This window comes from Cinclus cinclus, chromosome 1 (genome assembly GCF_963662255.1).
Source record: "Cinclus cinclus chromosome 1, bCinCin1.1, whole genome shotgun sequence".
Taxonomy (NCBI): Eukaryota; Metazoa; Chordata; class Aves; order Passeriformes; family Cinclidae; genus Cinclus; species Cinclus cinclus.
The window spans coordinates 133,606,770-133,634,179 of record NC_085046.1 but is presented as its reverse complement, the minus strand read 5'-3'; the positions used below and the strand labels follow the sequence as shown (position 1 = coordinate 133,634,179).

The 27,410-nt window shown below is 38.8% G+C and overlaps 1 protein-coding gene across 2 annotated transcripts in view; it reads right to left on the bottom strand.

The window, feature by feature from the left end:
* OXR1 (oxidation resistance 1) overlaps window positions 1–12,210 on the bottom strand; it is a 64,725-nt gene extending 52,515 nt beyond the window's left edge. For both annotated transcript variants that reach the window (XM_062491215.1, XM_062491224.1), the window contains exons 1-4: window positions 11,868–12,210; window positions 6,067–6,174; window positions 4,852–4,965; window positions 768–920 (exon numbers count right to left, since the gene is read on the bottom strand). In XM_062491215.1, coding sequence (XP_062347199.1) covers window positions 768–920; window positions 4,852–4,965; window positions 6,067–6,174; window positions 11,868–11,987 — 495 coding nt within the window. In that variant the 5' untranslated portion in view covers window positions 11,988–12,210. The remainder of the gene's footprint in view (window positions 1–767; window positions 921–4,851; window positions 4,966–6,066; window positions 6,175–11,867) is intronic.
* Window positions 12,211–27,410: the final 15,200 nt, after the last annotated feature.

Genomic DNA, 27,410 nt, shown 5'->3' with positions numbered 1-27,410 from the left:
ACCTGAATTTCAGGCAAAGGAGGAAGTATTACAAGTACTTTGAATTTTACTGCATTCATTGACTGAAGGCATTTTTCATAGACAAAGTGTCTAATAGTAATTTTTCTGTGAGGTAGGGGAGAAATAAATTTTGAATTTTTGGTCAAGTGTTCTGAGATAGTATCAAAACACTTTACCTTAGTCCCTAGAAGTCTGCGCAGGACTTATGCACTTATGAACTGAACAGAGGTCAATTAAGTTACTCCTAACTTGGAGTAATTTTGCGCAATGATGCTATTGAGAGAACTGTAACTGCTTCAAAGAAAAAAAAACAAACAATACAGAATTTGTTTGCAGAATCAGGTTTCTTCTGCTTGCCCTGATCTGTTTTAAAAAGATTTTAGAAAGGAAGCAAAGCTACGCAACTGCACATTTCCTAGTACAGTTTAAGGCAGGTTTTTCTCTACTCTAAGTAAAGAAAATGACTTATGAGAGATACTATCTTAAGGAACAAACAGACCTCATGCCCTCAACATACAAGAATTATGTAACAGTACAGCATCAGGGATGTCTGTCACATATCAACTGCTTGCATCATGTCCTGAACAAGATGCCTGGAGAATTCAAAGGAAACAGTGAGTAAAAAAATGAGTATATTTATACAGGAATATGCACATGAGTTGATTCATCTATTCATCCCTACCTAAAGTCTACTCTATGTTTATACTTTGAACATGCTTTATTATTACATCCTGCACAATAGCAGTAAAACCCCAATGTTTCAGTACCTTGCCATTAGTTATGTACTTGCAATTAATTTTTAGAAATTTCTCTGTAAATGCTTCCTCCTCTTCGGAGGTAGATGATACCACTCTTGAAGGACGAACACATGCATGCGCTGGTGAAACAGCTGACTCCTTCTGTTGGACTCCATCTGAATCCTGAAAAAAAATAGAAAGAAACAAAGAACTTAACATTCTTTTCTCAATATCCACTTCTGGAGACTTTCTGCTGTGTAATTTGACCATAATCTCATGAGCAGATTATAAAATAACTGCCCCAATAGTGACTTTCAAGGATTTGAAACTGACCATCACCACAGCAAACAGAGCTCAAGGCCAGGCTGGATGGGGAGCTGAGTATCCTGGTCTAGTGGAAGGTGTTCCTGCCTATGGAAGAGGGGCTGGAACTGGGTATCTTTAAGGTCCCTTCCAACCCAACCTATTCAATGATTCTACATAAGATCTGAAAAAAAAAAAAAAAAAAAATCAGACACAAATGCTGAATAAGTTTGAACACAATGATCCCGGCAATTTTTCAGGCCCATGTTCTACTCTTCCCATCCAGTTCAAGTTTTTCCAGTATTTTAACAAGGAACAGTGTCAAGGGCCTGGCTCTAGTCACGGTAACAAACATGCATTGCTCTTCCCTCATCCGCTGAGCTTGTCACTTCCTGACAGAATGCAATCAGTTCTGTCAGGTATGATATAGCCTTGGTAAACTCTCCGGCTGTTTCCAATCATGTTTGTCATTCACATTCCTGGATTTCAGAGGATTTCCTTCATTATTTCCCCAGCAAAATAACAGAAAGAGCTATCTACCTCACTGTCTACTATATCCAACTAAGTAGTGAACATGGAACCCTACCAAGGACAGCACAGACAACAAAAAAACATTTGTTTTCGAACTAAACAAACAGACAGACTTCACCAAAGCCTATTTTATGGGCACAGAAACCCTGTTTTGGAGCTTCACCCACATCTAAAGACTTCAATTTCATACATAATTGCAATTTTTTTGTTACTAATAAAATACTACTATTTTTAGAAAACAGGAACTCCACATTCCCTTTGGTTTTCTGCTATTCCTGTTCAGTTCTAGTCACTAGTACAGATTGCATATAAATGCCTTTAGCCATACCTAGGAACATTATGCACAAGTGTTTCAGTTCATCATCTCTCTAGCACTACTTTAGCCTTTGCTAGAATCTTTCAACCTTTATTATAGATCAACCAAAAAAACCCCAAAGCAATACACAAAACAAAACTGAATTCTGCTGAAAAAGCTAATCAAGGTATAATTAGGAAATAAACCTCCTAGAGATTAATTCTCCTTCTACATATGCCTTCCTACCAAAAACTATAGGGTCACTCTTGTGACACATACATCAGCAAGTGGCTCTGAAAGTGCTCAGCTATATCCAAGCCCACTCTGAATAAACCAGCTAGTTATCATACTGCCACATGACACAAACTCAGATCCCAGTATGGATTAGGAAAGGAAGCGGCAGAGAGGGAATGCACTATCACAATAGTAGACATTCCAATTTAATGATGACACTCTTGTTTTGAAGTGGATTTTAAATTTTATAGGTAGCAAAGCATATAGGATCTTCTCAAATATGTGCCTAAGACTGCTGAATGAAGAAATCTTTCCAAAACTCTGTAGCAACAGAAAATCTTCAAATCTAGGCTAGTTCTTACATGCACACTGACAGCAACAAAATTATTGAAATTTACAATAATTAAAACCACTAAAATCTTACCTTAAGTGTAGCAAAATTAAGAAATAAACAAAATACAAAACAAAAAATCCAAAAACCAACAAGCAAAAACCTACCAAAACCACCCCAACTTGAACAAGGTTATGCAGATTTTATATCAGCTACATGCGGGCTTGTACCAAGCCACACAGCTGTGTTAAGCTGCTCCAATGTTCAATAAAACAGAGGAACAAGAAGAGAACATGGCAGGTTATTTTTGACTGAACAGGCATTCAGATATTTTTTAGCCTTCTTATTAAATTGTAGCAAGAAATTCTAATTCTATTGACCAGCGCAGAGAGAAGACTCCTTTACATTATATACACAGAGGAACACATCTTTACCTTGAAGCATGTTCAAATTTAAACTGCAAATGTGCAGTCAAAACTGCAGGACAATCAAAGAAGACAGGTATCAAGAGAGCATTAGAGAATGTATACTTGTATTTCTTCTCTTCATAATGATAGCAATCAGCAAAAAGAGAAGAAAAACATGAAAGACAGGTGCTATGATGAACAACAAAATCCTCCAGCCTTAAGTGCTCACAGAGAAGCTGAGCTCCTTTTGTGTTGCTGGAGAGACTGAAAACAAAACCAAACGCCCACAGTCCACACTGTGATTTCTATTCCTTGATTTTTTTGACAAATATTTTTTTTTCCTTAGATGTACTTTGAAAAGCCTCAGAAACAAAATAACCACTATTATATATTGTCTCATTGTTAATCTGACTTTCATTGAAGCATTTAAGAACTGCTTAACAATCCATGACATGTAACAAGATGCACAAAATCTTAGGCACAAAATAAAGTGTCAGTTACATGAAATTCAACATTCCAATTGTTGCTAACACAGGACTGACTACACCTCTTTTGCAGAGGAGGTTTTTCACTTTAGTGCTTTCATTTGCAAGTTTTATCTCCAATATGAGCATACGGTCAAAAAGTCTTCAAACAAATTACAAGTATCTCCTTATCTACTATCTGCTAAGAGATACACAAAATAATTGACAAAAAGAATTAGCTATATTTCTGGCATGGAATCCGTAGGAAAAGCTCTGTTTTTCAAGAGCAAAGTTGGTAATTTTTCCCTGGAGTAACTTCTCACAATGTATGTTACATGGGTAGTTACATGTTTCTGAGACTGATAAGGATCCAAGATATATGATACAAGAATGTATTCTTGCAGCCAAGTCTGCTTACTGTGCGACACCACCCTCAATTTGCCATCAAACATAAGATAAATTATTCAGCACAAATGACAGCAGACATAAGAACTGGCATACAAAGACAAAAAAGGTATCAAAAACAAACAGTAATTTTCAGTAGAAGGGCCATCGGACTCCGCAATGCAGTTTGGGAACCTGTTCAGCAACAAAGCAAAACCTTTTTATTTAAACCCATCTGGACCAAGTAATAGAGGTAAATAAATAAATGCTTTGTTTCAAACCTTCATGAATTTTGAGCACACAATTCTGGAATAGATGTTTGACAGCTTGACTGAGTACTGTCAAAATATGCTACTAAGAAAATTTCTTATTTGAGAGGAGAAGATAGTAACTGGGACAAGAACAGTGGTGATGCATGAAGAAGCATCCAAATAAGAACATAGTTGCAAGAACTGCAGAGAAGCTCAGGGTCAAATACTGAATCTTCCTGATTGGACTGCTCCCTATGGAATGCTGCTGACAGCAAACTAGTATTCCTGCAAAGATATGCTTTCACAAAGCCAGCTCCTACCCAAAAATCTACATTTAATCTGAATTACAGTGCAATGTGGATGGCTAAACATTCTTAGCATTTTGAAAGTCTAAAAATGCAGAACTACTGATTAAAAGTCAGCTACAATTAGTTCTGTATTAGTCCTCCACAGAAACCCCCTTTTCTTTGTGAACTTCACTGCACAACATTGAACTAGAGAAGCTGCTCCCACACTCTAGAGCAAGCAGGGGGAACCTGAGCATTCCTGCCAATACATCTTTTCTACAAAAACTATCAGTAAGATTACAGACAAATGCTTAACAAGCTCTGAAATGTTAACAAATACAGAAATCCAACAGTAACTAATTAAAATCTCAGTGTGCAATGACAGTATTTTGCTACAAGTAATTTGCCTTCAAATCAAGTTTTCACATTGAAAGCTATAATTTACAAAGATTAAAATCTCATATTTATAAATCTTTACCTTTGAAAAGGAACTATTTTACTTTCAACTCTAAGCTAATACTTTCTCCCCAAAACAAAAAGATAATTTAAGAAGAAAGCATAGTATCTCTAACATTTATCTTGTCAGGGAAAGTTAATTGTAAGGACAATAAGTATACCTACATTTACTGCAGCCTTGTCAAGCTCTGCTTCCGAAGATGTAGGTGATAGGGGACTTACAGGACTTAGAGAGGGGGAGCTGTCCACACTAGAAATGTAGTCTGGGTCAGGAACATACAAAATCTACAAAGAAGATATAATGCAGTTAGAAGTTATTTATGTTTTCAGATTTACTTTAGATTTCCCACCAGTTAAGGTATGTTTACTATGGTTTCTCAAAATAAGCTACACAGAACCATTCCTGCTCCCATTGGTTTTTAAAGAATTGAGTTGAAGGGAAAAAAAAAAACCACCACTACTTGAAATTTTAGCATTTCAAGTTTTTAAAAGCTATATTGATATAATTTTGATTTGATTTTCAGACATAACCAAGGAAGATGTTCAGCTAGAAAGCATTAAAAGTATACAGCATGCTATAAATAAGAGTGTCCAAGGAAGATGTGTCCAATTATTTCTCTTGCAATGACTCTACTATCTGAGCAGTGAGGAAATAGACTCACTGAATATATTAAAAAAATTTCAACTGAACATATTCACACCTTTAACACATTATTTCTGCCATGGTAGGCATTCAACCTGTCTAGAGAAAGTTCTGCAGAAATCAAAAATGAACACATAACTTTATCAAAGAAAGAGCAAATATCAAATGGCCAGTGGCTTATACTACAGTTTACCTAACACTTGTTTCCAGGCCTCGCTTTCAAGAAGTGAAAATTGAAGGCAAAAACAGGAGGGGAAAAAAGGCAATAATGGACCTATATTAATTGAATGGTAATTCATATACCGCTGGTAAAAACAAAATTTCCAGAGCAGAACAGAAACATTATTCAATTTACTAAAACAGAATTGCAGGCAGTAATATGCGGTCATGGAATGTTGTTTGTAATGTAATAAAGCACGGAATGCTGTATCCTGAATGTATCTGCTGAGCTAGAGTTGGTAAACAGCCTGCAATATTTGCAAAGTGTTATTATTGTACCATTAAGTACATCTAGTTTTAAAAGCCCTCTGATCTTAAATCAAGGACACAGGAAGCTTCCTTATATGTTTCCTTTTAGGCAATTATTTCATAGGCACATGGAATGGACTAGAGAAAAAGGAAAAACTCTTAGACAAAGCCAATAAGAAAATCAGTACGAGAAGTACTCTAGCACTCTGGTAGGAATGGGAAATACAGTAAAAGAGGACTTTGTTGTATAAGTAACACATATAGTGTAATAGTACCTGTCCAGGAACGACTGCTCTCGAGAAAAGCTTATTTAATTGAACCAGTTCATTGGGTGTTGTATCAAATTTCAAGGCAATACTGTTTAAAGTATCTTTTGATTCCACCTGTATCAATTGGGAAAAAAAAACCAAAAACAAACAAAACAAATCTGTAAGCAGTTAGTTCAAATAGTGTCTAACATATTTTAGCATGTGTAGATTTACCAAGACTCTGATGAACTTTAATATCTTAATTTCTTCTAACTGCCCAACCCCTCAAAAAAAAACCAAAACGATAAACCCACTACAAAAAACATACCTACCCCCTAAATATTAGTCTATTGCAACCCCATGTAAAAGTACCTGCCTTCCCACTATGTTTCCAGGTGGCCAGAAGCACCAGTCACACATTTTGAGCTGTAGGCTCAGCTGTTGCACCAGAACTTCTGATCTACAAATTCACTGCTGGATACTACCGTGCAATACACCATTGACTGGGTTCACAGAATTCATTCCCCCTCTTCAACTGCTTTTCTCCACTCCTCACCAACAGAAAAGCTGAAGAGTTCTCTCTATAAACATACCCTTTTACTATTGAAATAAGCTTCTGTTAGACTCTGACTTTCAATTAAAATCCATCACTGTAAAAATGCAAAAACGCTGAAGCAAAGCAGGCTGACTACTATGACAGCAGATGGAGCATAAGCATTTTGAGAAAGTGATTCCAAACTAAGGAAAGTTTTTTTCTGAGCTCAGATTTTTTGGAGACCTCCATCTCCCAAAGTGTATTCAAAATGAGCTACCAGATGAAAGCAAAAGGAAAAAAGTATTATACAGAAAGACTGTTTAAGAATAAAGAATTCATAGCCTTAGGAATAATAGTGATACAAGGAAACAAACAACCAAAAGATTTACTGCATGATGGCACAAGGCCTCATGAACACTGTACCAGGAAAAAAAATATTTTATCAGTTAAGACAACATGAAGCTATATAAGCTAAGATACATCTGCAGCTAAATGTAAGCAGAGTTAGAGAATTCTTTTCCATATAAAGGTGCACTTGTCAACCTAGATTCACTAAGAAAAAAGATGTAAGTATTGCCAAAGAAAAGGCAATTTTTTTTTAAGACAGGATTTGAAGCCTATTATAAGAATTATTTGTACAGGAAGCCAATAAACTATACAAAGCAGCAAACATCTCTCTACACTAGTATTTCCAGTATGGAAGACTACTGTAGTAGTAGTTCCAGCAGTAGATCCCAGTTATTCTGTACTGTATGATGACAGATATACAAAAAAATACAACTATTTTCATAAGCCACATTTAACTGGTACTAATGCAGAAATCAAAACAGAACTGTAATGGGACCAGATATATACTATGTGCTTAACAGACCATAACAAAACTAATCACCAAATCATTTAACAGTAATGTTTCCATCAGAGGCTCTACATAATACAGAAAGTTTTCTAAAACAAACTGTAAAGTGAAATTCAAACATTTTGCCTAAGTATGCTCTCATGTACCTTGAGGGACAGCAGTTACCTGCTGGGTATTTCTTATGCATCACTTTATGACTGAAGCAATTGAGATTTTAGACTAACTTATGATATAAAACAAATGAAAAGCATTCAAACCACAAAGCTTAATCCCTTTTAGTGCATTTACTCTTTACAGCCTTCTGAAATAAAAACATCTTGTGAGATAGCTTAGCAACTTATCTCACTTATGGTAAACACAATGGCAAGTATAAGCTTCCTTTTTATTCAGCTGTCAAGTTTGCACAGGGAAATTTCCACACTACATGGGTCTTCAGGGACCAGCAGAGATATCTTCTCAAAACAGACACTGCTCACGTAATAGAGACTTCCTGAAGTATCCTCCTAGATTCAAAGGCCTATTTTCCAGTTCTCACAGCCTCTAATATTCTAAAAAGCAGCATCTGAACAGGCAAAATATCAAATAATAACTTAGCAGAAAAGCACAGAACTAATATGTTTTGAATAGTGCCACCACACACCATGGATCCCCCAGCTTTTCCCCTATCATTCCACTACTGTAAGAGAAAGCAAGAAGTTATTCCTTCTCTTTCAGAAAAAAAACTTTCTATACATGGAATTAGCTACTTAAATACTATTCTGAATGTTAAAAATCTTATATGAATATTTGAATATTAAATCTTCATTGAGAATACAGCCATGTTTCCCAGGTACAGTTATGTATACAGCAGACAGAACTTCAGCCACTACTGTCTCTGGTTCAAACCACCTTCATTTCCCTCAGATCAACAGCTAGAATAGGTTTTAAATAACTTTATTTTAAACCAAATTGTCTACTGGTATTTTAATGAACTTTACTGTAATTGCATCTCAACTGTCAATTCATTGATTCCTCCATTAAAAATTAAACATCAAATACATATAAATCAGAGTACAGAAAAAAGTTCTTTTTATTTCAGCACTAGATGTCCAAGAGTCAGAAAACAATCAAACAATATTTTAAGGGCATTGAAAAAAACTAACAAATTAAACAGATGGGAAGACTAAAAAAAAAAAAAAAAGGTGAGAACAAAAGGGAGTAAGTAACAACTTGGCACTGTACCCAAGCCTTTAGAAATACCAGTTATGACTACATTAATTAATTGATACCACACCTATTTTATATAATATGCAACACCAGTAAAACAAACCTTGTAAATATCACAGCCAACTTTAAAAATAATCAGTAAAAGGCAACAGATAAAGTAACATCACCATTATTATCTACATTTCCCATATTCCCTAAAACAACTTAAAAGATTATGGCAATGGCATGCTCAAAGAAAAGTGTCAGCCAAAAAAGAACACACTCCTTAGGTTTGAAATAGAAGTGCCAAGAAATAAAAAAACAAAATTCCTAAGTGTATAGCTTTCTAAATAGCACGTAAAAGCTCACAATGGCAATAGAACTAGTGGCACCAGAAGAGAACCCTCAGCACTCTCTATATACAGGCTGAAAACTCAGTCTTGAGGCTATGGTCTACTAAAGGCTTCTTTAACCCTCAGGAATAGATATTGGGCTCTTTCCAATAACCTGGACAACATGATCTGTTTATTAAGTACTTATTCACTACTTCAGAAGAGCACAGCCTTCAATCCCCAGAGATGAAGGGAAGTCTTACATTAGAGCCTCCAACACTGATTAACTAGATCATCCATTTCAACTGCTTACTTACAAATGCATTTTTAAACAAAAATCAAACCTCTCTGTAAATAGCCACAGTTATTTCTATCTTCTCCTCAAAAATAAGAGCAGTAAGAAGGCTTTCACTGAAGTCACAAGACTGCTAGCATGCTGCAATCACTGGTGATCAGTAGGCAATACTATGCTCATGCTCCATTATTCACCCATAGCTGGCTCTTCTGACACCTACAGGAAGGCACCAGTTGTGCTCCTATAACATGGAATACAAAAGGCTGAAGGGGAAAACATACGGCTTCAGCAGCAACTGTGAATTCTGAAATAAGACTATCAATTTGCATCTAATATGCTGACTGACACTGAGAAAAAGAAACTATTAAAAGATATCTGTTCCCTGTCTAAGCAGTATTAGCAAAAATGAACCCATTTTTTCTGTAACATTTCGAAGAAGTTCAGGACTTACTTCCATTAATTAGTACCATATATGTTGAATTCTTCTGCTGCTGCTACATACAGAACAGCAGGTTCAAGTTTTCATGCCTTGGGAATTTTACATTAAAATCTTGATCATTAACTGCACTCTGTCTTTAGCTTTAAAGTAAATTTTTTTTTATTATTTGTCCCATAGTAATTTTTTTTCCTAAAAAGTTATCGTGTGAAATCTACTCCATACTAAAATCCCACAGTTTGCACAAGTGAAATGGCAACTCACTCTGAACTTCACAAATATGACCTTCCTTCCTAAAAACCATGTAGCTACTGGAAAAACTAACGTACCAAATTATTATATTAAATAGGCAAAAATCCCCACTAATTTCAACAATGCTAGAAGGTGAGAGGGAGTCTGGCTTCTGCCTTCATTCGCTCCTACTTCTCAAAGAAGCAACACATGTAGGTATATGCGTGTGTACACATGCTTCAGTCCTACTTCCTGTCACAATGCTAAGTCAGAAACCACACAAGTGCACCTCTTCACATATAGTGAAGTAACAACAGTAGCAAATTACCATAACAGCTACCAGAGCCCTCTTACAGTGAGCATGAGCTCAGTTCCCAAAGGTTATAACTACACATTATATTAAAATATATGCACAAAACATTAACCCAACATTAACCATGATGCTACTCAGGTACTTCATGAGTGAAATGTACAGCATGACCTGAAAGAACACAGTATTTGTGAAGCTGAAATGCACCATGTTCCATGCAACAGGCTCCTTTAGAAGGTGGGCTAAGTTTAAGGACAAAAAGCCTTTGATTCCTGTGAATCATCTTTTTGACTCACAAGGAAGTGATGCATACTTCAGTACATATTAAGAAAGCTATTTTTGGATCTAAAACTCCACCTACTGGAACACAAAAACCTGCCAAAGTACATGGCAACCTGACAAACACACACCAAATTAAAAAACTGAAAGCTTGTTGCTTTTACTTTGCCTGAAATGCTAGTACCAAAGTAAAAGCACTCACATGGTGGCAAGAGGCAAATTACAGAATTCACTGAGTATGGATGCCAGTAATACAGAGCTATACCTGACTGTTTTTTTCTCAGTATTTCAGATCAAATGGGGTTAATATAACAACAACAGCCACACTTACATTAACATTCTTCAACTGATAGAACCTAAGCAGCAAGAATTTGTTTTGAATTTCAGCTTCGAGGAAGTCTTCAGAGCAGGCTAGAATTATATTCAAATTCCAATAAAAGATATGATAACGAAATGATTCCTGATCCACTACACACATACTCTGTCTCTCTCCAAAAGACTATCACAGCCTTCTCAATACTTAAGCAATAATCACAGCTTGGCTTAATGTAACAGAGTTAAGTCTTCCCCGTGTCTCTTATTCCTGGAACAAGAGAACACCAAGAGGTCAGGTGAAGACTTTGCATAAAGAAGTTCTCATTTTTATTTATCATGTCCAGCTTCAAAAGCATTCAAAGATAACTATGGCAGACTTTCCCTGTTTTAACAAACTCTGTAAGCATTATTTATAGGTTTAATTGTATTTCCAGTACATAACACAAGACAGATACTTCCCACTTCTGTTTCCCTTAGTAACCACAAATGTGAAAGCTGACTGCAGCACAGTTTGAGGGTCATTTCAAGAACAGAACAGGGAGAGAAAGTCTCCATTTTCACATACTGAAGCAGAAACAGTTATACAGTAAAAGGCACAGATCTACAGCAATTATTAGAAGAATACCAGAAAGTCAGTATCAAGATACAGCGTCCTTTCCTAACTTTATTCTGTTACTTCCCCTGACAGCAGGGGTTTATTAATAATGCCAAAAGCAAAGAATGTGCACATAATTATATAACTATTGTTATTTGTTCTTACTAGTTACCCAAAAGAGAACCAGTCAACAGCTTGATTAGCTTGGGATTTCTAAGCAAAAAAAAAAAAAAAAAAAAAAAAAAAAAAAAAAAAAAAAAAAAAAGCATTTAAAGGGAAAAGACAGCATTAGTACTACCAGCTAATTCCCTGATTTAATGACTGTCAAACTAAACTATCAGATACATAGGATTCTAACATTAAAGGCAATACACATTAGTTTTGCTTATATTTTGTAACGCAACTTTTTAGCCTGCACCTGCTTTGCAGTAACATTCTAACAATAAAGCAGTAACTTACAGAATATTCAAGAGTCCCTCTAGGTTTTTGAAAAGACATTCGTCGCCCATCTTTCTTGTCTGGGGTCTTCTTCTGGCCAGCATCTGAAAAAAATTGAGGCAATGCGTGTGTTAAATTCATTTTCCTCTCTCAATACTGTCACAGGCTGCTGACTACAGCCCCGTGGGCAGACATCTAATCCACCAGTTACACAGCTTACTCCTGCTGATTCCAACAGACACCAGCTGCTAAAATAGGGACTTCATTCCTCTGCAATGCTTTAAGAATTTGACCAATACAAACAACTGATAACTGGAGACCAACTAACTGCAAAAGTACCTGCTGCTATCCAGGAAGCGATTAATGAAGACTAAATAGGACATTGACTCCATTAGGCAAGCAACACTTCTGGAACTGATGTGTTTAATTGATTTTGTATCATACCCTGTCTGCTTTCATCTGAGGGGAGATGATCTAGAGTTCCTGTGTGCTTTATCTAATCACTGAAGATTTTTGTCGCTGTTTGATAAGTATTGAAAGCTTTTTTTATAAAATAAATAGCATTAAATTCATAATTACACTGTCTGTAGCAAACACAGAGCTAGCAAATAAGCACAAAAGATTCTACATAAATAACACAAATAACCATGTTTGTTTTTTTAGGGCACTATTTTATGACTTGTTTCACAGGCCAAGAAAACAACCACTTGTAACTAAAGTATAGACTATTTTATACTAACTGGCTTGATATTTATGATAATCACTATGCACCAGTGTAGTGATACAGTTCAACAAAAAGCACATACTTCTCTAGAAATGTGAGTGTTTAAATACCTGCATGTATACACACACATGGATTTGTTAGATGAATCTCATTCACCACACGACCTCCACCTTCAGCAGTTAAATATCTACTATTAAGGAACTCAAAATGCTTAATGAATGAGGCATTAAGTTTTCATGCTACAATGAGACTGACTATATGCCCATTTTGATACATTCAAACTCATTACCATAATTTGCTAAAATATTGCAAGCCAAATCAAACAGAAGCAAGAGGCATTAAATGTTTCAAAACGTATTTTTAAAAAATATTTTAGCATGGCTACATTGATAATAGAAAACAGTGTAATCTATTTAAGCCTCACCTGAAGTACTAAGGAAACATGCTATAAACCAACAGCATCTTTAGAGAACTATTAATTTAATTAGTGTCACGACTGCAACACTGGAAAAGAAACTAGACAAGTGTTAGCACAACTTTCATACACCCACTTCTAAATTTCTATATGGACAGTCAAAAGTATAAAGATATAGAGGGCAGGGAAAACACAATGTAAATTACACAGCAAGTTCTGCTAAAAAAAGAGGAAACAAAGCTCAAAAAAAACCAGAAGAAACCTACTTCAGAAATATTTTACATTTGCTAAATAGGACAAGTTGCACAGGACAAAGTAGTGATTTCTAGCAGATCCAACATAAATAATCTCCTGTGGTACTTTTTTATAGATAAAAAAGACAAACTCTGGTCTAATTCATCCTTTCTTATATATTGAAAAAAGCCTGAGGAAGAATGCGCCCATACCTAAAATTGATCCATCAGTGGTAATAATTATGCTAAGTTTTTATAGCTATGAATGACATGCAAGACTAAACCTACTTCTAAAAAGTTTCTAGCAATTTTAAAAACCTATATGTTAATTCTGCACACTGCTATCTTCATTCAATATATTAGAACATCTTATTTACTAATAGCAGCTTTTTAAAACTTAGCTGGAAGAAACATTAATTTCTGATTATATTCTTAGAGTTTAAACATACTACAAATGTCTGAGGGAAATAAAGCCAACTCAGTAACAATAAAAACACCAGAAGTTTGTTCGCAGGCTTTGCAGCAGCCATGTTCTCCTCATCTAGGTCAAATATTTTGTTACCAAAGGTTTTACTTAAACTTGCAGCACAACAGGTGCCAGCTCAGCAACCTACTGAAAACCTAACAGTTGCTTGACTGTAACAGTTCCAAGTGTTTCAGACCTTATCAAAGCTTTGCCAATACTCTAGTCATTTTCTTCCAGGAGCAGTCTGAGTCAAATAATCCTAAGAAAAAGTCCAAGAATGCAACTGAAAACAGACTGACCTCATCGAGGATCCCATACATGCCTTAATCTACAAATGGTGAACCCTTCTTTCAGAACAAGATGTCTTCTATTTCCATCTAATGAGGGGGAGGAAAGTAAAAGAAGCCCCATACTACAAATATGTACACACACTTCCATTGTATATAGCCCAATTTAGTTTGTGGGGCATTTTCCTCAATCCCTATTTAACTTTTCCTTCTTACTGGTTCAAGTGTCTGAAGAGGTTGCAGACAGGTATGACTTAAGAGGTCAAGATAAATTATCTTCTCCCTCTCCAATAACTGAGCAGCAGAATGACATCTTGCACAAATACCCACTTCTATTCCTTATGCCAGAAATAAAAATGGGAAATTATTTGTTCTTCACAGCAAAAGAACCTGCTGCTTTACACTTAGAATCACATAATCATCATAAAATATCCAGAGTTGGACGAGACTCACAAGATCACTGCATCAAACTCCTGGCCATGCCCAGGACAACACCAAGTATTATATGTGCCTGACAGCATTGGCCAAACTCTGGCAGTCTTGGTGCTGCAACCACTTCCTTGGGGTGACTGTCCCAGTGCCCAGTCAGTCTCTGCTTGAGGAAGTTTTTCTTAATACCCAGCCTAAACCTCCCTCGACATGGCCCTCAGGCCCTATCACTGGTCAAAGAGAGGAGATCAGTGCCACTGTCTCCCATTTCCCTTCTTGAAGAAGCTTTGGATCACTTTGAGGTCTCCTCTTCTGCAAGCTGGACAGATCAAGTGACCCCAGTCACGTCTCATATGGTTTCCATTCTACACCCTCCACCATCTTCAGGTATTTGAAAGAACTCTAGTAAGTTCAGGAAAGTAAGATCAAACAGAGGGTAGGGGCAGGGAAGGCACCTTGTAGGAAAGCCAGGAAAACTCCCACCACAAGTTTTCCCAGGAGTTTACAGTTAGCATTTTTTTGATGTCCTCCCATCCCATAGCTAAGGCAGTAAATGCTACCCTTCCTATCAGTGCCCACTTCCACTTCTTCAGTCTGTGAAACCATTACCTCCCCCTCACTATATGGATACAGGATTCAAGTGTTTCATAACCTGACACGATGTTAAGTCTCCTGAGTCAACAAGAGATGGAGGCAGGCAACACTGAGCTCCATGTGTGCTCACTACCCAGCTGGCCAAGCTATCAAAATCCACACCTCTGCCCACAGCCCAAGCACTCGAGCTGTCTGTTCAAACCAAACACATCAGTTTTGACCTAACCTCTCAGAAAGAAAACTAGGATGTATTTCAGCTGTGAAAATAGGTCAGAGTAGTAGAAACACGAATTCAACCCCCCTGATGACACACTACAAAACCTCTATCTCTTACTAAATGAGCAGGCTATTCATTTTTGAGGGCAAAGTAAATGCATCTTTCAGCCATTCCAGCACCCCTGGTATTCTAGGAAGCACATGCAAGCAGAAACAATTGCCAACATAGAATGCAGTGGTCTGAAAAGTCCTTACACCCAACAAGAATCAGTCTGATGCTTTCACTTTACTTACTTTCCAGGTAACTGTTGCACAGGAGCTAATTTTGTTAAGTTACACAGAACCCTTCCTCCATTTCCCAGCAGAAAGCCAGTGAGAATAACAAAGGCTGATGCTCTCAGCCCACACCAAGAAAAACCTGAGACCACTGACCACACTGAACACAACCTGAAGAATCAAGTAACTTGTTTAACATGAGATCTGAGGTGCTATGCTATCAGAGCTCTTAACTGGGCTGTTTAAGACAGAGAGGACAAGAATTTTTGTAACATCAGGATTCATGCTTTAATTCTCAACTACCTTTTCACAGGACTGGATTGGCTTCCACAACAGCTTGAAACACTGAAGTGAAAAAGTGCATGCAATGATCCACAAACGACAGGAAAATATTTCAGCTAGGATTTAAAAGACTAGAATTAGAAAGACATAGAACACAGTGTTCAAAATGACACTAGACCAATGCTTAGTCTGAAAGCATGGGCTCAGAATCTTGCAGTTAAATGACTGTAGCATAAGAACAATTACATATAATCATTCAACAGAGAGAGGAGGACTTACTGCTCCAACATACTTATACATGATAGGAAAAGTCAGTTTATGAACATCATGTTTTAGGAAGATGCAGTTTTCAATAAGGCAGCTTTGACATTAAAACATGAAATAGTCAGTGGCATTCAAATGAAAACAACTAAAGTCAAATTCCAACATTTATAGCAGGGCTTCTATTAACTGCCTCAATATGACCCTGTGCCACTGAATTTTGCTTAACTGAAAATATTCTTGTGGCAGGGCTAGCTCAAATTATTATAACAAGAGTGGCATTTCTCATTTCTTATTATGTCATCTGAGTTTAATTGTAGACCGTCAGTTTGCTGTTTATTGATAGTTATAGCACATTCTTTGGACTTCTGGCACTAAAAGCTGGTAAACATAAGGATACAAGCTAAGAACTGCTTAGGAGGTTTTCCAAGCTCTGCATAGAGCAAAACATATGCACTTTCCTTTATCCTTCACGTCAGCACAATAAGATTAAATCTCAACCTGCAACGTTTCTCAGCAGCTATTCTATTACTTTCAATAGAACAAAAGTAACAAAAGTAATTTTTCCCAGACAAATCAATTAATAAACCAAACAAGAATCCTGTAAGAAAAAGCAAAGAAGCTGGACAAGTCCATGATTATTGCAAATTGTTTAAAATTAATAAATGAACTTATTATGACCAAGAAGTTAAGAACAAGATTATTCATCTACCCTCTCACCCCCCAACACACATTTGTACAACAGATTCACAGGTGTTAAAAAAAGGAAAAGGCAGCAACTTTGTCAAATTCTTGTCTAGGACAGTTTTTCACAGGATCTTGTGCAGCACATATGGGGTAATTAATCAAAATAAGAAAAGCAGTCTGAAATATTTTCAAATACATTTTTATTTAGCAGTATGTGGAAACAACTCACTAACTGATAAAACAGGAAGCACAGATATTACATCTTTATTAGATTAGCTCTGCTCACTAACAATTAGATCATTATAATCTACTCATAAAGAACTGAAAGAGATTAAAGTAGGAAATCTTTATATACCATAAGACCTGGTGTCCTGACTCTCCTAACAGCAGGGACTCCATTTCAGTCAACAACCATCTCATTAACCCTTCTCCCCCTACTGCAGTTAGATATGCTTACGATAATTACAGGAATATTATTTTCAGTTAGGTTCCAATGTCTTAGGAACCAGAAACAGAGGCCCTAACAGTAGCCTACAAAATACTTGTAGTCTGCAGGTTTTTTTAGGCCCAAAAGGTAGATTTTCAGACCAAGGCAATGTCAATGCCTCCTTCAGTCTCTTCTTGCTAAGCAACTGCTATTTATTCTGTGATTGTCTTTCCAAGTCATGCTCTTCAAACTCTTGATCCTTATCATTGCTCTTCATATGATGCTTTTGTTCACATTTTTCTCAAGCAAACCCCCAAGCTCAATGAATCTGAGACCTTGCTAACAGTGCATTAGCACTTCAAACACATCAAAATAGCTTTTTCCTGCAACAGCATCAATCCAAGTTCATTTTGTGATCCCCCTAACACACGACACTGCTATCCAGCTATCCAGTCAGATGCAGAGCATGTAGGAGTAATAATTAAATTTATGATTTCAGGAATAAAAACAACTGAAGACAAACTTAGGACACTTCTTCAAATGTCTCAAAGACAAAGCTCTCTGTGCATGACACTACTGGTATGTGCATCACATGGGCTTTCTTCTAAAATAAGATTTCACAAAGTGAACAGAAGTACTTTACCAAATTTTCAGATTATGCCACGTATGTGTTAACCAACAATAAACTTCCTTTCCTGTTCCATTTGCAATATACATGTATATACTTTAATACATTAAAAACTACCCAACTACATTTTCTGCCTTCTGTACAATCTTACTGCAGTGCAAATACATCTTCCAATGGAAACTCGCAAAAATCTTGTCTCACTATTGATACAGCAAGTTAACTTCTCCAGTAACAACTCTCCACCCCTTTCAAATATTTAAGCCTAATTAGTTGTACTTACTCAAGTCTACTCAATACCACACAAGCAGTTTGACCATCAAGCAGCAATATCAAGTTACAGCCTTGCACATCTTCAAGAATTTTCACTTTGCCTTATCACACTTAAGCCCATGATATCTATCCCTTCTAAGAGTTCAAAATCAGTCAGCTTATCCTGCTGACTTGTGCACTACAACTGCTCCGCCCACATGCAAAGGGAACTGCTGTGGATGTGGAGTCATTTACAGAGCCTTAGTAAACATCTTACTGTACAAGTTTATTGTCTTAGGTTTGCAGATAAACTGGGGGTACTAGTCAACATAGATGGCAGGATCGCTGTCCAGTGGGACCTGGACAGTTGGAGAGCAAGCTGAAAGTAACCTTAAGGAATTCAGCACGACAACAGTTTTCTGCACAGGAAGGAAGAGCCCTTGCTGTTGTACAGTTGGTGCTGCTCAGCCAAGAAGCAGCTCTGCTGAAAAAAACCACCCAAAGGGTCTTGGTAGGAAGGAGCCAGAAGCATGACCTGGAAACAAGGAGGGCCAACAGCATCCTCAGCTGCATTACTACAAACAGAGGTTATCAGACAGAGCATATCTATTATCCTTGCACTCCAATTGCTTTTGGCTTTAGTGTCCCTCTCCCTGCCCCTCTTCATTATAAGGGGGGCACAGATAAACAAAACTATTTCAGTGAAGGGACACCAAGGTAGCTGGGGGCTGTGAGAAGAGGCCAGGAAAACAGAGCCTCTCCAGTCTGAAGCAGTGGTGGTTTTGAAGGACTGTAACAGCAGCCATAGCTTTCCTAGAGGCGTCAAGATGACAGAACCAGCTTCTTCAGTGACATAGTAGAACAAAAGGCAACAGACAAAGAAATAAGCACACTTCTGAGTAGACAGAAGGCAAAAAGCCCTAAGTGACCAGTCCAGCTGTGCAGTTTCCATCTGTGGACATTTCCAAAGTGGAATAAAGTACTGAGAAACCTAACCTGAAGTCATTATCTCTGCTACTTTAGTGGAGCTAAATGATCTTGGTTGCAATTTGAGTTATCTGTAACTATGACTCCTTCCATTTTTCTGGCAGGCAACACAGATACATAAGGCCACCCCACCAAACAAAGCCAGAGAGATTTATACATAAAACACAAGGCATGCTGCTTATTGATGAACAGAAGCTTATTATTCATACATGCAGAGACCTGAAATGCTGCCATGAGTATGCAGGTTCTCAATAAAATATCACCTTTTAAACTGTTTGCATTCTAGGAATTTAAATTGGCCATAAAAATTAAGATAAAAACACAACCAATGTGGCACATTAGAACAAAAAGGCAATACAGTCAAAGGATACCAGAATACCAGAGAAAAAATATGTTTCAGTCATCTGCTAGATTAGGTTATAAACTAAACTTCAGTTAAACACTTGATACATCAGAATCCTGTTTAACAGCAAAAACTGGATAAAGAATTGTAAAATATGTAAAAAAACTCAGTAAAGAGAAGAAAAAACTAGAAATCAGGAGAATGGAGTGATATATTAATGAGATCCCAATGGAGTAGATTTTAACACAGTTCAGTTGCACATCAGAAGACAAATTCAGAAAGACAAAGCAAAGGCTGGGCAAAAGAATACACAATGAATTCTGAAGTTCCAAAGCTTGGAGGAATAAAAGCAGGGAACGATGCAATAGTACAGAGCAGAACCTGAAGTAAAAGATCATTTAACATCACATGTACCAAGGGAATACTCAAGAAATCCTGCACACTAGTAGCACAGAAGCCTGAACAAGAGCCTGTGCATACATTAACATATCACAAGATGACTGAGTCACCAGCCTGATACATTCCAAGATCACATTTGCTTCTTATGCCTGTACCAACCGAATTATTTTCAGACATGAAAGCGAAGCATTAGTGCCTTTGTAAAGGGTGTTGGTACATTTCATATGTGCTTCATCCGGAACAGTGTGTACAAGAAAACTCACAGAAGTGCATCTCCCCAGCCTGAATCCTCTTCGCTATTTTATCATACACCTGGCAATTTCTTAAAAATGAGGCACTGAATAAGGATGAAAGGAAAAACAATCTGCCTTATTCTTATACTTGCTTTACTCTAAGACAGACTTTTACAAAGAAAGATACTAACTTTTACAGCAGGACTTGAGAAATGTATTATAAGTTGACACTGTATATTTATCTTTCTAATGTACTGTTGCTACCGTGACTATCGTACAGAGGACTGACAAGCCACACAGTTTACTGGATATACTGGGTATGGTCGCCTTACCAATCAAGACTCCAAAGCTGGTATGAAAGAAATGTAAATAAGCCCACAGGCCACAGGGTTCAGAACTGAACAATCAAGTTGAACCTGAGGGAGAAAAACAACAACAACAACAAAAGTTTCAATAGAAAGCAGCTAGAAGAACTTCCCTGACAGACTGGTTGAGAGGAGTGTCTGAATCACTGATTTTTATTTAACTTCTGTACTTAATGAGACACACTGTAGGAAGTCAGCACTACCTGTGCAGCATATCTTATCCCTCCATGAAGTGACCACAGAGAGAAGTGAGGTGGAAATATGTAGGAGGGAAGAAGCATAAGACTCCAGGTATGAAAGTTCCTCACAGAATCAAAGGGTTATCCAGAAGAGAAGCCTCTTGAATACATTTACTCCAGCCTCCAGTTTGAAGTAGAATTATTATCAACATCAAATCAGGTCAGCTTAAAGCTATCCCAGTGATGGACCACTCCATGTGAAGTATTTTTCCATTGTCCAATTTCAACATCCTATGCCAAAACTGGTGGCTGCTGCTCCTCCTTGATCTCTTTTCATTGAGAAGAGTGTGTCCCTCTAGGTAGATGCAGGCCATAATTAGATTGAGTCAGACTCCCTCTACATCACTAAGGACCAGCTCCTTCAACCCCTCCTCTCAGGTCATATGTCCTGTGCCCCTAAATACATTGGTTGGACCCCCGTAGTCCCTCAGGTCTCTTTAACAGGGGTACACAAACCAAAGTGTACATTCAATGTATAGCTTCAGCAGTATCATGGAAAAGATGCAAAAATATGTCACTCACTGCTGGTCACACTCTCCTTACAGAGCAAAGCAAACAGCAGACTCAACTATGGGATGTGCTGTTGGCTCATTTAAGTAAAAGGTCTGTATAAATGAGACTCAAATTAAACTGAACATTCAAGTTAATTCTGTAGAAAAGATAGTTCTTAATCACACATTCCCTAAAGCCTCGAGTTGCATCTTAAAGCAACTAAAACGACAGGCAACTTCAGCATGCTAACACCTACAGTACATAACAAACAAGAAAGTGACACTGTTCTAGCTAAAGTTTCTAGGTAAATCCAGGCTTGAATACATACATACTAGCTCTTCCTATAAATTATCAATAGATTATATCAGAAGTTATATTTCAAAGCCTACAGACCTTTTTTAAAGCGAGACTAACTTTACACACTGACACAGAGTCTTTACTAAAGCCAGATGCTTTCTCTCGACTTTCTGATTATATTTGCATTTTTATCTTCTATCACAACCATTAAAAGACAGAAAATCTTTATGAAGTTTTTTCACTGACTAGGCTGCTGACATAGTGTAAACCAGATAAACAGGTTTATAGCCTCCTATGGCACTATTCAGTCTTCCAGTGCAGCCTTTCTCCCTACTAAGAAATACTAGAGATTGTTCTGAATGTATCCAAATAAGTGATTTAAAGCACAGCATTTGAATAGACTTGCCTCCCTGAACTTGGAAACGTGATAGAGAAGCTGTTCAACTGTTCAAAAAGATGAGCATGAGAACAGTAAAGGTAAAATTACTAATATTGCATTAATTGCATTAAGATACTTCATTGTACAAGCTAAAGAAGGTTGGGTTTTGTTCCAGAGAAGTTCAAACATGGTTTTAAGGCATTTACGAAGAACTAGTCTCTTAACAAGTAATGCACGATCACAACTGAACCACGCAAAAACAAAAACAAAACCAACAACAAACAAAAACATGCACAAAATAAACCAAACCACCACTGAAAGTCCTAAATGGCGAAGGAAAACTACAGCAATAGGTAGGCCTAGATCCAGAACACTGCAGAGACTAAGCGTTTAGAATCTCCATTAAGTCTTAAGCTAATGCCAGGGGACCCATCTCTAATTAATACAGAAGTTTGATTTCAAATGAAGCATTGTAATCATTGTTACAGCTTCCACAGCACCAATTACCAGGGCACAGGTAGTTTGTGAAAGCCAGCAAAACACTTGACAGAAGAATTTCACAGTCACAAGAATTTGTTTCTGCCCATAACTGACAGAAACCCTGTGAAGGGGAAGGCAGCATGGGAGGGCCAAGGTCTACTTGCCTTGTGCACGCTTTGCCCAGGGAGGACAAAGGCACATTAAAGTCCATATACACAGAACCTCACCCTGAATTCTAGAACTTGTCATTAGCACAAATTTTAAGCATTACATTATGAAAGCATCTGAGAAAATACATTTGCCGCTCAAAGCTAGAGGAAAAAAACCCCAGAACATTACAACGCAGTCTAAGTTAATCCCTTCTCCCAGAAGAAAGGTGGGGGGGGTGAAGAGGGGAAGTAGAGGGTTTCTCTCTAAGAAATTCCATGTATCACAGGAGATGCTTTATACTAACAGTTGAACACAAGGCCTCGTAAGAGGTGAAAAGACCAGAAAATGCTAAAGCATTTTACTGCCATTTTAGTTCCACAAGAGTGTAAGTAATCTTTGTCAAAAAGCCTTTAACTGTTTGCAGAGGCCTATTCAAGGTACTTCATTTCACTGCTGAAAAACAAGTTACTGTCCCTTTCTCTCCCTGCATATGCGGCAGGGAGGGACATAAAATAAATAAAGAGTGGCAGTGTAAATATAGCCAGTTGCCAATTATCCTTTCTGTGCAAGAAGTGTGACCTAATGCACACAAGAAAACACCATCTGCATCTGCCTGGCTGTATGGGCATTCCTATTACCTTGCCTGTTACACTGAGTAGAAGACCTAGTTTCCCTTCTTTCTGCAAATCACCTTCAGGGAAAACAACTATTTTACTCTTCCAAAATAACATATAGTAAGAAAAACTTAATGTATTTAAATATTTAATTTCAGAAGAGACCTGGTTTCAACCTCATCTAAAGACTATAACAAACATTCATTCATCCACCTCACACAGCTTCTCAAAACAGGGAAAAAAGGACAGCGCTTACTATTCATTGTATATACCCCTCTTTATTTATTACAAAACAATTCCACAAACTAAACTTCATGCCTTTTTCCTTCCAAGCAATCATTAGATCATGCTGCTCTTACTAGTTATGTCATGACTTGTTTTCAACTCCCAAACAATAGCATTTCCTCTCTAGAGTTCTCACTGCATGTTCCTCTTCTGCATAAACAAGTGTGTGTCCATTCACTGATCACCCCTCCAGTTTTCATGGGGTTTTTTTGCCAATACAAGTGCTCACATCCGATACTTAACAATGCCTATACCAACAGCCCAAACAGCAGCATCAAGAGCAGGGGTGACAACGGCAGCATCAAGAGCAGGGGTGACAACGGCAGCCCTCTTACTCCCAGGCACAGGACAAGGAGTCACCTCCTGTCTCCTAACTGACCAGTTTGGCCACTGAGCGGCAGAGGTGCTACCTGTATCCTTAGCATCCCCGAGTCTACTTCCCAGTAATGCTGCCCGTTCCTCAGGAGCACCTGAGAGGCAGAAACAAACTCGTACACAAAGGACATCTCTAGTCGAGGAGCTCGTGCTCCAGGTGCTTTTCTACACCCTGGTCTGTAAAAACACCGGGAGAGGGAAGTTAGCAAAGGAAGCGTAGGAGTTGTGTCACAAATACTAGGAAGACGCTCAGTCGGTTTCCCGCTGTTAGACTCGGCCCCGGCAGTGCCCGGCCCCGGCCCATGCGCCGGCTCTTCCCCGCCCGCCCCGCGCCTCCTTCCCCCGCCGCGTCCCGCTGGAGCCGCCCCGGGAGCGGGGCACCAGCCGCTCTCCATCCCCCTGGCCGGCTCGGCTGCGAGCTGCCGGCTGAGAACGGACCCTCTCCCCCTGCTGCTCCCGCTCGCCCCCGAAGCTCCACGCCCCAAGAAGGCTCGGAGGGGGCGAGGGGCCGAGCCCGCTGCCCGAGGAGGCCCGGGCCGCCCATTGCCCCCCCGGCCACCCTCGGCCCCTTCCCCAGCGGTACCTGGCGTCGGCTTGGCCGGGCCCGGCTCCCCGCGGCTCCGGCCATCCTGGCAGCGGCCGTGGAGGAAGCCGCCGGGCACGGCGCCCCAGAGGCGGCTGGCGGTGCCGCGGAGCAGGCGGCCGCCCTTGCCGGTGAGGGCGGTCAGCGAGTCCATGGCGGCGCTACCGGCCGGGGGGCGCCATGGCCGGGCCGGGACCCGCGCGCCGCCGGCCCCCGCCGCAACTTGGGCAAACTTTGGCGCGGCCCCGCCCCCTTTTAAAGGGGCCGCGCCGCCGCGGGGCGGGGCCGGGCCGGGGCCGAGCGCATGTCGCCGGGACACCCGGGACAGCCGGGACACCGCTTCCTTCTGGCCTCGGGCAGCCTCACGGCCACCTGTACGTCTTTATGGACTCAGCCACGGTTCGGGGTGTTGGCTGTGTTTCGTGGAAGCTCGGTGCTTTACAACCACGTGCTGCAACGCTTTCTATGAACTTCCAGCTTTCCTGTCTCAGCATTCCCGAGCGTGAAAATCAAGGCAATCTCTTAGTGTTAACACTTTTCGCAGTCGTGGATATGAAGATGTTTTGCGCTGTAAGTGTAGAACAGCACAGCCACTGACACTGTGTGGTTTTGCTGCTCTGTGCTCGAGCCCTGCCTCTCTCCCGAGTGTCCCTGCCGTGGGATGCCATCGTCCTTGCTTGTGCCAGCCAGCACCGTGTCCCCTGCCCTCCTTCGGGTGTTTGCCAGCATCCATACCCGACATCGACACAGTTCAACCTTTGAACCCACTAGGTCACCTTAGACTTCTAGCGAAACTTACTAGGTATGCACTTTTACTTTCTTTTTTAAAAAGACGTTTGATTTGTGGTATTAATTTGCATTCTTCATCCCCATAATTCTTGAAACGTCTTAAGTTTTGGAAAGAAAAAACTAATCGAAACATGATCCAACAATTTCACAGAAAACGAAATACCTAAGGCACCGAATCTCATTACTAAGATCTCCCTTACGACATGTTCTGCATGTATTGAGGCTGAAAGAACAGCCATATAATGATATTTATACTTGTGCCATAGACCTTGAGAACATAGAGCTATAAGCTAACGTGCTTATATTCTGATATGATACAATGCAATTATATGCTGCATCTATCTGCAGATGAAGGCATTGTTTAATAAAAAATGCTCTTGTTGAGCCAAATCTATTGTGTACATGCAGAACAGTCGAACAAAGTGCTGAGTTATTTCAACTCCTATTCACTTGTAGCAGCTGCTCAATTAAATCAGAGTTTAACGTCAGCATTTTAGAGTGCTGATTTCTGAGGGTTACTTGATTTAAACAGTACACTCAAATCAACCTTTCTACTACTCAAATCAGTTCTTGCTCAGGAGATAATGATGTTCAAGACTTTTTTTCAAATAAAACCTTTCGCTGAAAGAGAACAAGAAAATTTTGACAGACTTAGCTCCTCCTTCCTTTCCCCAAGATCTGCCGGTAGAAATGGATGAGTAATCTGTCAGTTCCAAGACTAGTGAATAAATCTGGAACTGCAGAGTCACTGCATGGTCTAAGTACCACTAGATGTTTAGAATGCAAACAATTCTGTCAACCAGATATGTCTTGCCCTAAGCACTGTAATTAGTTTTCATTTTATGTGACAGGATTTCTGCCATGAAAAAGTTATGATTGGTCTTTTGCCCTGCTGATTATACTTTAGACAAAATCTATTACACCTTTGCACGAGAAATGGGTTTGCAAATGTGACGATCAGCACATTTGAAACTTCCAGATCAGTTTCCCACTAGTATTCCAGCCACATACACACCTCTGCTATTGTATTGATCGCATGTATTTCTTCTGTGGTTTGAAATAGTCCTTTTTTTGTTTGTTTGTTTGTTTTCTCTTTCAGGTTTATATTTATAGAACCAGAAAAGACCCTTCAGATCATCAAGTCTAACTGTTAACCCAGCACTGCCAAGTCCACCACTAAACTATGTCCCTAAATTCCTCACCCTCCAGGGCTGGTAAATCTACCACTTCCATAAGCAGCCTGTTCCAAGGCTTGATAACCCTTTTGATGAAGAAATTTTCCCTAACATCCAATCTAAATTTGGATTCTAAATGCTATTTTTTTTTTTTTACATTTACATTGATCTTGAGCACCTTTACAGATCATTCTACCTTTCTGTCCTCAAAATGTCTGGAAACAGCCCAGATTTTGCTGAGCAGGACTAATAAATCTGTGTTTGATCTCTGAATGTGCAACAAGGATCTCTTCTGGGTTTATCTTCTGGCCTGTGGTATCAGTGGAGAAAAGAGTGTCTCTGTAACTCAGCCATTTAAAACTGTTCCTCCAAAAAAAAGGAACTGGTCCTACTTGCTTTTAATTGCTTGTTTCTGTTTCCATGCTGCAAGTGTAAGCACAAGGATTCATTTGGCAGGTGAACTGTGAACATGAACTTTGTTGTAAAGCTGATCAATTTAAAAGTACCTTTTAGTTTAGTAAAAATTAACTAAATGCTTTCATATTGGTATTATACACAAATTTACATTCAATTGAGGCAGAAGTGTCTGACAGAATATGTCTGCATTTATGATGTAATATTTCATAACACATTATGCTAATCTGTTGCACAACCTGGTCTTGTAGCTACATCTCCAAATCCTAAACCAGAGCAGGTAGTGCTCCTGATTGAGCTGCATCCTAAAAGATGGGAAAGAGACCAAGGATCCATTTTGGTCAGATAGAAAAGGATACAATGGGATAAGAGTATTTCCAAAGTCTGCGCATATAGTTATATATAAAAGTATTTCATATGAGAATAAAAAGATTAAAACATAGCAAGTGGTAGCGATATAACTTCTTCAGGGACAGATTTGTTGCTTCTGAAAATAAGTGCAAATTGTAGCTACTAGTCCAGCAAAATGCCAACAGATGCTGTTCAGCTTCCTTAGGGCTGGGCCAGTTCACGTGCCTGGTGTACAGGATATGGGCCTCTTTCAATAAATTTGTCTTGCCAAATTTGCAGTGCAACCAAGCTGCAGGCAGAAGTGCAGCAGGCAGCAACACAAACCCCTCACTCCATTTTGTGAGAAAGGAGGTTTGTACATGCTTTTGGAGGCAACAGTCTTGGTGTCAGTCATTTGGCAATTAGTCAGCGTTCATTTGTATATAAACAGCCTCTAGGCA